Below are 15,199 nucleotides of genomic sequence, written 5' to 3'. Positions count from 1 at the left end.
TGGTCATTTTGCTAATAATGGGGATAGCACCCCCCCCTCATATCACCTACTTCAAATAAGACCACAAGGCTTTATCCAGGATCCAGAGGCAGAACCTTTGTTGGATTCCACTACAGCCAATAGCGATTTCTTGAGTAGTTTGGATCTCCCGAATCAGAAATGAAAAACTGCCAGAAAAAAAGATGCAGTTGGTACAGCATGTCTTTCATCGTTTTGTGCCACTGTTTCTTTCAACGTTTAAACTTATCTTTCCTGATATTGTGATCAAACCTAACAATAAGGGGGACCCATTGTCATATAGAATACTGCTGAGAATAAAGCCAAAACTTATCACCACCTTGAGTGCACTTCACTTGTGTAGAAGACACTATTATCCATAGCTTATAATTTTGGTATCTTATCCTTACATACATCTGGACAGCTACTGCTGTGGTTTGGGTTAAGTATATTATCCAAGGGTAAAACAGCATTGCCTGAACCAGAAAACTTTGGTTATAAGCCCTTACCTCCCTGGTAAATTGGATGTAGACCCTGTTCCACACATAAGATCTTCAAATGCTTGACCTTTGCACATGGACATAGTTGGGTATCCAGATGGTTTGATGACAGGTCATATTAGCGTGCCGACGGCCAGCAAACAGTCTGTGGTCCAGTTGCATCCAAACATGAATCAGAACACAGGGACATTTGGTTCTCTCTCAGGGGCTGCACCAGACTGGGCCTGCAGTGTCCTGATGTCCCTCCAGGCCTCCCGTCCTTCTATTGTGTCTTTTCATTACCGGCAATGTCTGTAACTGTCGCTTTGACCTCAGTTTTTCTGCCTTTGTGCCCCTCAAGTTGATTAAAGCCTGCATCCAATGTGCATTTGGGCAAAATCAACGTACACTCCAGTCAGTTGACCTGGATTTCCTGTCACACAGAGCCTGTCCATCATAGAGATGTTTTCAATATTACTATTTCCCCCCCTTTCTTTTAATTAAGGAATCCATTCTTCATGATCGTTCCCTAACAAATTTAAGTGAGCCTTATAATAACTTACAATATATATTTGCTCATCTCTGTGTCAAGATGAGCATTTTATACAATTATTTTTTAACTTCTGGGGATGTTAACTAAATTGGTATTCAAAAATATTTTACCAGCTAACTTGATCACTAGGAAGTTAAAATGATCACCAAAGACTGACTGAAGACTGAAATTAACCTGAAATGTATATGCAATGAGTATTTGTGAGTTCATGTTAGCAGCTAACTTACTGAAAGTCTTTCCATTCTTTTCATAGCAAAGGAGTGAGGCATTTAAGTGAAGGAAACTACTTGATTGAGGCCTGGTCAATGGCAAATGCTAGTTTAACTAATAAAACAATTAAAAAAAAACTTTGTAATAGTGCAAACAAGTTTTGCACTATTACAAAAACAAGACAACTCTTAATTTTTTTTTGAAATGCAATTGCAGCAAATAATGCTACAGTAAAAATGCAGAAATGAAAAAACCTGCTTCGACAAAATAGACTTTTATTTTGAACTGGCATATAACTTTAACGTTGTAATCCTTCACAGAGGCTGTTTTTTATATCCCTTAAGGAAGTGAAATTGAGGATATTACTTAAAAGTACTGAGCCTTGCATAAAGCAGATATCTTCAACTCATGAGAAAATGAGAGATATTAAAACAGCACTTTGTACAAAATTGAAAAATACTAGCAGGCAGTAACATTTCTATTTGCATACTTGAGTTATAAACAAGACAAGAGCTTATGCACAACAGAGGACAATTATGTGCTCCAGTCTGCCCTCTGCTGGGCTGACTATGTAATACCTCAGTTGTCATGTTCATCGAGACACAGCACCACAGCTTTGATGCTCCGTCAATATGCACCCGTCAAATAAGAGCAGTATCAGAAGAACACAATTGCTTGCAACCAAATTCAGTGAGGCACACCCAGCAAGCCAACGTTCAGTTCAGGGTTCCCCCCTCTGCACAGGGCAGATGAGGCCTCTAGCCTCACTCCTCATACAGGACAGCATCAATCCTTGCCAAGGGGTTGACCAGGTGTCAGACGCACACCTTGATGTCCAGGCCAGGTCTACTTTTGGCAAACTCCTTCAGCTTCTTAACGCCTTCCTTGGAGACCTTGTTGTCATACATCCTGCATGGATGCACACAATACATAAGTTAGTGGGGTAAGACAAGTGGTTGACATATCAGATGCCGTGGGGGGCAGGCTGCTGAGTGGGTGGTGGGTGGATGCTATAGCAATTTCTGTCAAATAATGTTTATTAGGCTAAAAAGATTTAATAATTCTGTTTACATGCTACATAAACATATCTGACTTACTACTTTGATGAGGTCAGGTAATAATGTATTTCATCATAGAGCCTACTCTGTTAACTATATTGGCATTTAGCAGACTCTCACCCAGAGAGACTTACATCACACAATGTTATCCATTTATGCAGCTGGATATTTACTGAGGCAACTGTGGGTTAAGTACCTTGCCCAAGGGTACAGCAGCAGTGCCCCAGTAGGGAATCAAACCAGCAACCTTTTGGTTACAAGTCCTACTCCTTAACCATTATGCTACACGGCTGCCCCATAACTATATACTATGCAAGAATTACAACACATACATTCAAAGTTATTTTAAAGCATTTTTGTTGCTGTTTAAGGTACAAAGGAAAGCTACCAGAGGCTTATGTAGACTTATTTGTTTCCATAAAGACAGAACATTTGAAATACTTGAACTGATCTGTGCAGGAAGTAAAATTTGTTTAAGCTGCCAAAATCTAGTGTTTTGTCCTTTTCAGAAGCATTACCGCCAAATACGTAACATGCAGTGCATGTGAGTATCACCAGCATTTGGACTGTGGGGACATACTGCTTTCAGAATCAGATGTTCCTGTTTCACCTCTGTGATACAGTAACAGTAGTCAAAAAACACTGGAAATTATTAATTGCATCTATGGACATTTTTCAGTCACTTGACTATGGAATTCTCTTAAGTGAATATTAGGCTGAGACTACACCTGAGACAACAGTAAAACATGCCTGCCATGCTGTGACAGACCCGCCATGTAAGTAGATCCCTACAATATAAAAAACGCAAGCAACCATATGCAACTGTAGGTGCATATTTTTGACTGCAAAATTCAGATAAATTCAGAGAAATCAATGTTTACAAATCAGTGAAAATCTATTCATTTCCCAAAGATATTTGGTTTATGGAAAAGAAAATTCTCAAAGGGAATAGGTTAATGATCCGTGCAACATGGATAAAAAGGAGAGAGTTCACTACTGAATGACTGACAGTGGCAGCAAGCATGTTCTACAACAACCTGTAAGGTTGTAGACTAAAAAGAAGTAGTAGCAAATCCATTGCTCATTAGTTGAAACTGTAGTTTTAACCTATAACCCTTCATCTTTCTTATGCCCCAGTGATTCAGTGAATATCATACAAAAAGAGTGGGCTGACAGCTGACATAGTACATACACAAAATGGTCAAAATTGGACCATTTTGCACTTTCTTCCTTGTTTTCTGATTCTTCTTCCCCTTTCTTAAATTTCCTGCCACATTTTGTAACAGATTCTCTGGAGCCACCATCACACTTCAGAATATACATAATACATAATACAGAATATGCTAATCACCACTGGTTTGTACTGTATGAACAATTTAAGGAAGATTCAATAATGACTTTACTACTAAGCACAACACACAGTTACATGCAAAAAGGGATGAAACTAGTATAGTTAAACCAGATTTAAGAAAATCAGAATTTGCAAAAAAAAAAAAAAATGACACCATGTCAGCCTTACAATGTTTACAATTAACTACATACGTAGCCATTTGAGAATAGCATGAGTGTACATGCTATTGTCTTCAGTTGCCTTAGCTTACCACAGGAACTCCAGGGTGGTGTTCTCAATCAGAGCAGCCATGAGAAGCTCTGCCCCCTTGTCCGTCACCTGGTTGTCACGCAACCTGTTTGTCACCACAGAGGCAGTGTGAGCATAGTGTACATAGCAACATGCAACACGTAATGGATGACCCCTGACCCCTAAATCTGGCACGCAGTCTGGGTGCTGATAATTACTCTTTGCCACATGTAATGAGTAATGAAAGGCATTATGTTGCATTAAAACTAACCTAAAAAGTGGTGGATGGGTGTGGGGACCTGTACTAATTCCTTTTCCTTTATTCTCCCGGTCATTATGTCTCCACCTCACCTGATGTCTTTAAGGGTACGGTTAGCCCTCAGCAGCTCCGCCAGGTGGGCTGCTCCCACATCCCCAATTCCATTGATGGCCATCCTGCACACACAGCACCACAATTTGGACTGCATCAGGGCCTCTTGTAACATTAAATAAAGTGAAATAACAGCTAATTGTGACGCCTCCCACCCCCTACACACAAAGTTTCAGCTCCTTCCTTCTGGTCGCAGGCTTTTAGTTCCTAGTTGTAGAACAGAACGACACAAAAACAGTTTTGTTCCAGCAGCCATCACACAGAAGAATAAGTCAGAGTATAATTGTTCATAGTATAATTGTTAAAATATTTTTTTTTCAGTTTTATTTTATTTATTTATTTTAAATGATTGAACTCTTTTATTGACTGTTTTATCGTCTTTTAGTACACTTTTAAATGTCTTAGGAAACAATGGACCCCTGGGAACTTTTATGTTATGTTTTATGTTTTATGTGTTATGATCTTTGTTGCCTGTAGAGCAAGTGTGAAGATGAATGATGTATGTCTGTCTGTTACTACATGTGTGTACATGAATTAGGACTCTTTACTGCAAACCAAATCTACCTCTGGGTACAAATAAAGTAACCTGAACCTGAACCTGAACCTAATGTGGGGGTATGTTTCGTCTCACCTGAGGTCCACCACCGTGCTGTTCTGCTTCAGAGCCTGAGCCAGGACCTTCAGCCCCTCACAGCCAAGACCTGTCGCTACGACCCTAAACACACACAGTACACAAATTATACTGGCATACATGAACCCATTTAATATAACCATACATTTAATATCACAGCCCTCTGTCACATTCATTACTGTCACATTCAACAACTCATGTTTATTGTCACCACAAGAGTTGGTGACTGAAAGTTATTATAGCTTTGGTTGTACATTTTAAGAAAATTGATAATTTAGCTATACAAACATTGTGTACAACTGATCAAACACATTGAGAAGGCAAAGCAATACTCCAGGGGTATGCTATCATCAGCTAAACTAGCAGTGGTTATCAACCTTGCTGAAAATGTCAGCTTGTCAATTAAGCTGTAGGGAGTTAACAACGAACAACTTGTAGAATATTGTCAAACTTCAGTTCACTCTGGGGCTCCTCGGGATCTAAGGCTGGATCAGCTGTCTAAAATAAACCAGTTTGTGATATGATGCTGTGGCTGCTCCTGTTCTCATGGCAGCATTAGGATGTTTTAAAGGCCAATGATCTGGCCCCTGTTACATTTGTAACTAATATACAGTTGTGTTGTATCCTTAATTCGGTCCTTGCTAATTTTTGAGAAACACCATATGGTAGTGGAAATGCTATATGTATTTTTGAAAACTGTATGTACTATACTGGACTGTTAATAATCCATGAGGACACTGTTCAAGCACATATTGATACTTCTGAAATCATTGAACTCAAATCAATGAACTTTCCACTTAATACTGTAATAAGTAATATATTATACCTATAAATTGTAGAAAATGCAATTTAAGTTGATTTGTGTTATTTCTTTGTGATTTCCACTGTAAACACATGACACATGAGTAAGAACAGTTAAAGTACCGTAATGATTTTTTTAAATTTTATTTTCATGATTCACTAGCAACAGCACCCTGTTAAAATCACACTCCGCTTAATATCACATATTTCATGTGAGAAGGGATAGCATACAGGAAACACTGCAATTCCACCTCTTTCCTCTTCTGCTATTCAGAAGAACAATGCCATTTACTCACTGCAGCTGTAGTTAACTTCAGCTGTCACTTGTAACGGAGACTGTAATTCTACAGTAGCAGCAGTGCTAACAGTATGCGAGGGCTGACTGTCAGGGTCAGCTTCCACTCACCACAGCCTCTCAATGCGACAGTCTGGGCTCTGGAGGGCAGAGGATAGGACAGCTGCTCCCTCAGGCCCCAGTGGATTTTGCCCAAGCCTAGAAGAGAAAATGGAAGAGGTAACACATGACTGTGGAAGTTACACCTTCATTTCTGCCAGTATACATACAATCTGAGAACATAGTGCCATGCCCACTGTCTATAATAATTGCTGATATAAGAACCAACTGCACATACTGGGACAAAGTGACTCTAAACGCTCAACTTCTAAGAATCAAGCAATCTACTCTTAAGATACATAATATAAGAGAGTAATTTTGGGCTCACTCATAATGCTCAAAGTGGTCAATCAACTTACTAAATTGTTTGCTAAGAGCTATAGTGCGCTTGTGGTACCAATGTACAGATACCCTGTGGTGCGTTTTGCTATTTTGCCACCACATTAGCAGACTGTCCTCACTTATCACTGCATCCTGTAGACACAATGACAACTTGATTCTAAGTAATAAATGCTTTTTCTACAACCAGATCAGTTTCTTCTCTAAAAAAGTTCAGTTGATAGCAGTACACCGTTTCTGACTGACTGATGATTTCATGTGTATACTGTAATATTGAAGCAAATACTGTGGATGTGCTAACAATGCTGATGGTTTATTCAAAATCTGCAGTTTGCCTTGGCCTGTAGGTACACTTAAATATGTCCTGTATTCCTGGCTGTTTTTCCAAAGATCTTACGAGTTAGCCTACCTTAGAGTGCTGAAGAGTGGCAGCACAGGCAACAGCCTGCGCAGGCCCTGGGCATCCAGACCCTGCGCTTCCAGGCTCAGCTCAGGCAGCCCAGGGTTGAGCTGCAGCAGGAAGGCCAGCTCGCTCCAGTCTCTCTCCGCCTGCTCCGGTGGGAATGCCTGGGCCTGCTGGGCCAGGAGCTGCAGCCACCCCTGCATCCTCCGGGACAGCCCGGGATCCTGGGCCTCATACAGGCAGTAACAGGCATTGACCTGCCTCTCAGGGCTCAGTCCTTTGCACTGTAGCTGGGACTGGAGCAGGCACAGGAGGAAGTGAGGGGTGGGGGGCAGGGCGCGATGGGCGTGAGAGCGAAACAGGGGTCTCCGTGGTTCTTTTGGGAACAGCCCTTCCAAAATGAGGCGTGTTCGAGGCACTAGGAGCCCTGACACAAACCTGTGCAGGGGGGGAGTGAGCAAGAGAAAGGGAGAGATTGACAGATTCAGTCACACACACACACATTGTGACTATGAGGACAGCAGGTAACTGAGACATGAGACTGAACAATGATGTTGAAATATGGACAAGATGGAGAAATACAGACAGGATCATAACAGCATGAGGATGGGAAAATGTGTACTGGAGACAAATCCAAGAAGTAAAATAAAAACAGGCATATACAAGGTCACACCTGCAGAAGAGATCCAGGTGGCCTGACTGGTGATGTTCACTCCAATGGAAAGCCTTCTTGACATGCCTAAGCAGGAGACGCCTCTGTCCCAGTAGCCTGCGTGTGGTAGCAGCTAGCGCCTTCCGCAGAGCGGGTGGGAGCAGCATGGCCGCGGGCTTGAGGCCAGAGAACGGATCAGAACCAGAGAGGGCCTCCAGGACATAGTACAGAGCTGCCAGGAACTCCTGCACGCTGGTGTGGATGAAGTGGAAGCTCTTCTCGTAAGTGAGCGAGACGCGGTCCTCCTGGAGGATCTCCACGAGGAAGGCCTGGGAGAGCTCCCGGCAGTCCAGGGAGAAGACGCCCAGGTCATCGCTGCTGAAGACAAAGCGCCTCTCCAGCAACCCCTTGAAGGCCAGCGCGCCCAGATCCCGCAGCAGCGGGCGTGTCTCGCGCAGCACCCGAGGGGCATCCTGCAGACGGGACACCTGAGACCCCCCTTCGCGCCCCTCCCCGTGGAACACCAATACCGCTTTCAGGAAGCAGCAGTAGATCTCTGTGACCGTGGCCGGCTTATCTAAATTGCCTGCAGCGCCGGCGGTGATAAGCAAAGCATTCGTACCGGGAGGTGTCTGGGAGGGCGTGTCTTTGAGTGCACTCACGCCCGCAGGCTCCACCGGTGGATAGCCTCCGCTGAGCGCAGCGGCGTCCTCGCCGAGGAATGACGTGCAACCCCGCAGCGCCGTGGCGACGATCCAGCAGAAGGCGGGGATGTGGCACATGCGCAGCAGCGGCTGGTGCGAAGACACGTAGCGCCACACGGCCGCCGCCGCCTCGGGGGCTCCGCAGCTCCGCCCGAAGTACTGCTGCTGCTGGGCCCGAGAGAAGCCCAGGACACTGTAGAGCACTGTCACCTGCTGGGGCGGGACCTTGGAGATGGCGTGGGGCCGCGAGGTGAGCAGGAGGGAGACGCCGGGCAGCAGGTTCCCCTTGATCAGGTTCACCACCATCTCCCCAACGCTCTGCGCCAGTTCCGGGTCTGAACACTTCGGAGTCCTGGCAAAGTCCAGGGGAAGGCAAAACTCATCGAGCCCGTCCAGGATGATCAGAATTTTGGCAGGATCGGAGGCCAAGATATGGTCCAGGATAGGCCTGAGGTGGCTGTAGTGCACAGACAGCAGCTTGTGTAGGCTCTGCGGCGTACTGATCAGGTTCAGCTCTCTAAAAGTCAGGGAAAAGATGACTTTCTGCGAGTCTGTGTCGGTGGCCCACTCGCGCACCAGCCGCCTCACCACCGTGGTCTTCCCGCTGCCAGCAACCCCCGAAAGCAGTGTAACCCCTTCTCCTCGCGCCGACAGCAAACTCTGACACACCTCCCGAAACTCGCACATCTTCTCGTGTCTGCCGCCCTCCAGCCCCACTATCCTGAAAGCGTCCCCGACCTCCGTGGTCTCGTGCTGGTACTGCAGGGGAACAGTGTAGCCCACGCGCTGTGACAGAGTGATCTCTGTGAAAGTCCCGCCCTCGCGGCACTCAGAAGCCCCGCCCCTGATGTTGAGGTAATCGGTCAGGCTGTGCTGCCTACCCAGAATCCCCTTGTGCTTTTTCAGCAGCTCTTGCATGTCATCTTGGGTGCACTGTCCATGGTGTGCTGCGTCTTTCGGTGGGTGTGTTCCAGCTGGCATGGCTGTGACCGTCGGCAGCAAAAGAAGGAAAGCGCGGCAGGCCTCCTCTCCCCTCCCCTGCAGGACGTCCAGCAGCATCCTCATGCGGTCGCGCTCCCCCAGACGCCCCCCGCCTCTCACAAGACTCACATCCTCCTCTGTCACTTCCCCCGCCCGGTAGAGCATCTCCAGAAGGAAAGTCACATGCCGGCTGTAGTCCTCCACCAGCTTCACACGCTGCTCCTGCAGCTCTCGGCCACACGGCCCCACCGCCATTCCAAAGCCTTTGTTTTGGCACGAAACAGATACCAGTCCACGCCTTCGCTTTGTTCACGTCTCTCTCAGAAAGTGGTCACACTATCCCATAGCATTATCCAAGTATCCAATCACCAGTCCATCAGTGTGTTTGTAAGACAGTTAAATCTGCAATGACTATACTTAACATTACAGTTATACAGTGTGCCACCCATATCAAGATGAGGAGCTACACAGCTCAATACAAGGATAGCTCATTTGGGTCCATTTCGTTCATGTCTTTTCAATTTTGAGGACTGTGCAAGTGTCACTGCAGTGCTTTTTTCCGTAAACAGCAGTGCCCCTCCAGTCCGTTCCCAGAACAGAGGCAGATTTGCTCCCTGATGTCTGCCTTCCTCCTTCTTACCGCAGTGATAGTGCTGGGCTGAGCATGTAGCTGCAGTGCCAATCTGCTTCCAGTTCCTACTTCTACTTCTTCATCCACCTAGACATCTGACCTCACATCGGAGAAAGAAATAGTATAATATAGTATTACCTTTTATTACTTTTTTAAATTACTTTAATCATTATTAAAAACGCAAATAAATTAAAACAAATAAATCTGTAATATTAGCAACTTTAGCGATCAGACTCAGACTGGAATCCACGAATAGACCAAATACAACAAATAAAAAAAAAAAAAAAAAAAGAATTTACTTGAAATTTATTATTCTTCACTACTTATTGCTTTGTCTGCCGGGGAAGCACCATGGGTGTTTCCCCAAAATATTACACTCGAGTTAATGATGATAGGTTTGCTTAATTTTCATGTCGTTATTTTCATATTTTATATTATCAGTTTGGGGATCTCAGTTTTGGTCTGGAACACTTATTTAAATTTGGATCCTTCATCTCGCGCTCATCAAGAATTTAATTACTCTGACTTAATTTAAGCTTGTTCGCGTAGGCTATGTAGGCTAAAATCCAGAATAAACACGCCTACCAATCTATTTCTGAAATGCAAGCGTGGTGGATTGTAATTAACGCGTGGAAACACAACGACGATCGAATTTTCCTCTGCTTGTTTTTAGCTGCCGCGGTCTTTTAAAACCCTCACTCTCAGTAGACAACAGTTAACGTCACGTAAATGTGATTCAAATAAAAAGACCTATTTGATTTCAAGGAAACTCCCTCCCTCAGTTCATTAAATATCACATGTTAACAAACCATGAAAAGAGTTATTCCTTACCTTAAGTTTCCAAGTGAAAAAAGCAGAAACTACGCGTGTAAACATAAAGCGCACAAATACTGTAATACATCAGGTCTGCAAAGCGAAAGTTAAACGTATCCTATCAAGGAAGTTCCAACATGGCAGCTCTGGTTGTGTCTTCGCGTTTTAAAGTTATGGCAACAAAATTAAATTTATGTTCAAAACTTGTTTTTTCATTGTTGATGGACTTGAATGATTCTTTTTCCCAATACCTCTTTTTACTTCCAGTAAATCAAGTGAGAAACAAATATTTCAACATTTTTTGTTTGTCAGCTGACTGTAGTACATTGCGAAATACTTGAAATACGCCAAAGTCTTCAATGACGAAATTGGAAATGAATGGAATTTCAATTTTAAAAACGGCTTAAATTAAAACACTCTGGACGGGTGTTTTGAAATTTTTAATTTTTAAGTTTGAAACAAATTAATACATATTTGGATGAGGTCACCATTAATATGATAATATCAGTTATAATATACAATGATCATATGTAAGTGAAATTAGAAACATTTTGAGCCTTTTAGAACATTTAATGGCCCATTTTATGGCTCATTGAATAAAGCACACCGTTCAAGATGTATGGTACATACATATTGTGCTGTAGATAGAAGGAACGTCTTATAACGAAAGATTATGTACTCCTCAATATGCACTCTAACACAAACACGTGAGGTTTAACAGAAAATACCTTATTTGGTGTTGCTGGGCTTTTACTGCAGCCCAGTAGGCTTCATAAGTGCCATGGTGCAGATAGGGCAATACTATATATATATATATTGGGCTGTAGAGAAAAAAGAAGGTATTAATAATATCTGGGTTCAATGTACTCAGAGGAAACCCCACTAACCAAAACAAACTAGATAAATTGAAAGCTTTGCCTTAGGAAGGGTTGCGGGGCTTTTAATGGAGGTCAAACTGCGTAAGCAACATGAAAGAAGAAGCTATTTTGCACACACATGCACATACATGCTATATTTTATTAAGAATCTGCTATCAAGTACAGGTGTATATCATCAATCCTTTATCTGGTTAAATGTATATGTAACAGGGTGAATCTGCATTGTGTTGAAGGAATGGCCTAAGTCATACAGTTCACTGTCAGCCTCTTTATTGATGCACCGGACATACAAAGTAAGTATGACACCAAGTGGATTGAGCATTAAGCCAACCGAATGCGCAGCAATAGGTCTTCAGAACTAGTGAGGATACAAGAACACAGCTTTATTTCCTGATGATGTTCTGCTCCTCCATATCACTAGTACTTCACTGAGTTTATCATGATGGGGGAGCCTGTGATATGGCTCTCTGTATCTGAAAGGTAAGTCATCATCTCGGTGAATAATTTCAACAAAATCTGTCACTTTGCCAAAATCAAAATTGTGAGAAGAGGGACTTGTATTTTGCTATAACCTCAGTTAGCTTCCATTTCCACTAAGGTGATAATTGGCTAGAGTCAATTTCGATATCGTGCGTTCCCAAATTCTGTAAAACAGAGCTGGTCTGCCTGCTTGGATCACAGTTACTGTCAACTGTCAGGGTGTTCACACTGCTGCAGTCAGTCATTCCATCACTCTTGTTCACATGGCATTTAATGAGGCGATGGTCAATCTGTCACGTACAGACAGTCATTGTCAAAGACTAAAGCAACACACATATAGACATCAGCTAATTTGCAGGTGCATTTCAGTGTCACTTGCTTTAAGGAAGAATTAATAACTTTCACTAGAATCCATTCATTGCCCCATAGTGGTGTCACCACCGTCCCCACTAAAACGGTCCTAGGCACAGTCCATGCAGTGGTAAGCACCACAACAGCTGTGCTACCAGAGGCACTGAGTAGTAGTTTCTTGCATGGGCTGAACCATGACAGCATGTTTAAGTTTGACAATCCCAACATTCTCTGTCTCAGCTCCATCTCTTCATTTTACAGCATTTGAGAAAAGCTATATTAAGTCATGTCCTCTTCCATAACCTTGATTGGACTTTAACATCTCCCAGAAATCTCCAGATATTTTCAGTTCACAGATGAGATGTTTGATGACATCACTACCCAAAATAATATCATCTGCTTGGCTGTCAACAATGAAAGTTGGGATTGACACTCAGCAGTCAAACACCTTGTTGCTACTTGGACCCACTGTCAAGCATTGTCCTGAACAGGTTTATGTAGAAAAGATTATTTAGTGATTCATTTGTGTACCTGATAAATGAACAAAGTGCCACCATGAATGTGCAGCCTTCAATAGTCCAGGGTTACAAGGTAGCTAGTGCTCTCACTGGCATGAAAATAAAATAGCAGTATTGGTTACACTGCATCTCCCCTACAGTATGCTAGCTAGTTAGCTCCATTGCTGGCATGACAACTGTAAACTGAGTGTACAGTTGCAATCTCACTTAGATGCCAATGCCAGCCAACTCGACCACTTAATATTTATACATACAGTATACATTGAAGTGAGCTAACTGAAATTCATTAAACTGCCCTCAGGAAGACGTTATAGAGCTGCAACAGCAACTAAGAATATCTACAAAAAATCATTCATACCAAGTGCAATAACTTTGCTTAACTCACAATAGGCCACTCATATGGAATCCATATTTTTTTATACTGCTGTCTGTTTCGTGTATGTGTGCTATTTATTAACCGTGTTTCATTGTGTTTATTGTGTCTGTATTTTTAACAACTACCTGTGGAGCCAAAGACAAATTTCCACATTTGTGGACAATAAAGTCATATTATTATTATTATTAAATAAGTTGATTTTGTATAAAGGGGACAAGTGTAAGCCTTACTAAATCCATTACATATACAGTATAAACAGCTATAACCCACTCTGAGCTTCTGGATTTGTAACTTGACCATCTGATGCCGTGTCAATGTAGAAACCTTTTGCAAAGAGATTGAAATGCAAGATGATTTTTTGGAAATGGTGATAAAGTTAATTCTTGCCCCATTTAGCATGTGCCAACATTTGCATCAAAATGTTCAACATATTCATCAAATAACACTAATATCAGACTGATATCAGATGAAACCTGGAACTTTGGTTTACATGAATGTCACCACTAAGGGACTATGCATGTACAGAAGGAATGATGGTTATACAAAAAATCCCGCTTAACTTGCTCCATCCGAGAGCTTCCCTGATCGACTCTGATGTTGTAAGGTGTAAAATAGAACTAACAGCCGCTTGGGGCATGCTGGTGTTGCATCACATTTGATTCCAGTTTTGGTTCCCTTTCAAGCATACCCAAGTGCTTATATTGTACGCACTCCTTATTTAAAAGCTTATAATTTATCTGCTCATTAAGATGCCAGTTTTGCAGTCTTTTCTGCTGTCCCTTATGGTACCATTGAAACCCAACCCTTGCCCTAAGCTTAATCCTATGGGGAACCAATTCTGACAGGGGGAACCCAACACTGGTAACAGCTTAGAGTAAGCCAGGTTATTTGCTGCTTCATCAGAATTTGCTACTGTTGCAAAACATGACGTGTAAAGGTAACTGATCCCTCTACCTTTTGCCATTGCTACCAATTGCACTGGAGGTAGCCCTGCCAATATAAAATGTTCAAAAAAATGATACAGCCACTTTTAATTTATTTGTTTTATTTTTTAATCTTAGTGTTTGATTATACAAGAGTATGCAATAATTCAGCAGTGATACATCATGTTTGTACATATGTTGTAAATCAATTAAGTTTGGATCAAGTTTGGATCAAAATCACACAGTTTGGATCAAGACTCACTGAAAGGAGAAGAACTGAATGATGACATTTTGAAGGAAGGAGACCATTTGTCTTGAGGTTCTCATACTTGATAATATTTCTGCTGTAACCATGTTATTACACTACTTTTGAAATAATTGACATAATCAGGAAGGCATCTGTAGGTAAAAACAAATTATCAGTGATGCCGATTTGATAAATTAATTCATTAAAATGAATGTCTCCATTTACAGTGATACAGGGCACGTTCACAAGATCCTTGTGCTTTCTCTGAAATGTGAAAAGAGAAGTGCAAGCATGTTCTTGGCATTGTCAACTGGCTCAAAATGCTCATCATCTCTACACTTCAAAAACACAACCTCTTCCAGAAAAGAGAAAACAATTAGCAGAAATGTATAAACGGCAAGTCATCAAAAGCTTCTGTAGGTTGAGTTTGGCTGGTATCATCAGCGCATGAGCACACCAGAGTCGGGCCAGTTTCATTTCAACTCTATCAATTCAGGGAATGAACAATTCAAGAGTTGAAAAGCACCCATAATGTTCTAGGAAAAATTTTTCAGTTCATGAATGGAATTCACCCCTACTCTGGAGCACACCATTGTGACGTTTTTGCATCTGCCACACTGTTCTACTTTTTCTCTGTAAAGAAAATGGATGGGTCAAAGGTTAAAGGTCAGAGGAGAGGAATGGAAATGTGAGTGCACAAAGAAGACAGCAAGGTTAGGGTAAGCAAAATGACAGAATGGGAAAATATGTGTTAAAACGGGAAAAAAAACAGATGTGACCACATTATTTAATGATGGTTGGAGATGGGGTGAAGTTATAAAAAAGAGAATT

The 15,199-nt window shown here is 42.3% G+C and overlaps 1 protein-coding gene across 1 annotated transcript; it reads right to left on the bottom strand.

Moving 5' to 3' along the window:
• Nucleotides 1-1,880: 1,880 nt before the first annotated feature.
• Nucleotides 1,881-9,878, bottom strand: si:dkey-118k5.3 (NLR family CARD domain-containing protein 3). Its single transcript, XM_036537071.1, has 7 exons — nt 7,488-9,878; nt 6,821-7,252; nt 6,085-6,171; nt 4,878-4,961; nt 4,228-4,311; nt 3,899-3,982; nt 1,881-2,148 (listed from the first exon to the last, which is right to left on the bottom strand). Exons 1-7 carry the CDS (start codon nt 9,404-9,406, stop codon nt 2,055-2,057), a joined length of 2,784 nt encoding a protein of 927 aa, XP_036392964.1. The 5' UTR covers nt 9,407-9,878; the 3' UTR covers nt 1,881-2,054.
• Between the last annotated feature and the right edge of the window lie 5,321 nt (nt 9,879-15,199).

The sequence above is a fragment of the Megalops cyprinoides genome, chromosome 9, assembly GCF_013368585.1.
Source record: "Megalops cyprinoides isolate fMegCyp1 chromosome 9, fMegCyp1.pri, whole genome shotgun sequence".
Classification (NCBI taxonomy): domain Eukaryota; kingdom Metazoa; phylum Chordata; class Actinopteri; order Elopiformes; family Megalopidae; genus Megalops; species Megalops cyprinoides.
Note: the sequence above shows the minus strand (reverse complement) of the source record. Positions and strands in the feature narration are given on the sequence as shown.

Bases quoted from the DNA above. Each gene is read 5' to 3' on its own strand.
- si:dkey-118k5.3 (XM_036537071.1), bottom strand. From the start codon at position 9,406: ATGGCGGTGGGGCCGTGTGGCCGAGAGCTGCAGGAGCAGCGTGTGAAG. The intron at 7,253-7,487 runs GTGTGACCTTGT...CCCCCTGCACAG, and splicing joins CACCTGGATCTCTTCTGCAG to GTTTGTGTCAGGGCTCCTAG. The intron at 6,172-6,820 runs GTAGGCTAACTC...TTTCTCTTCTAG, and splicing joins CCACTCTTCAGCACTCTAAG to GCTTGGGCAAAATCCACTGG.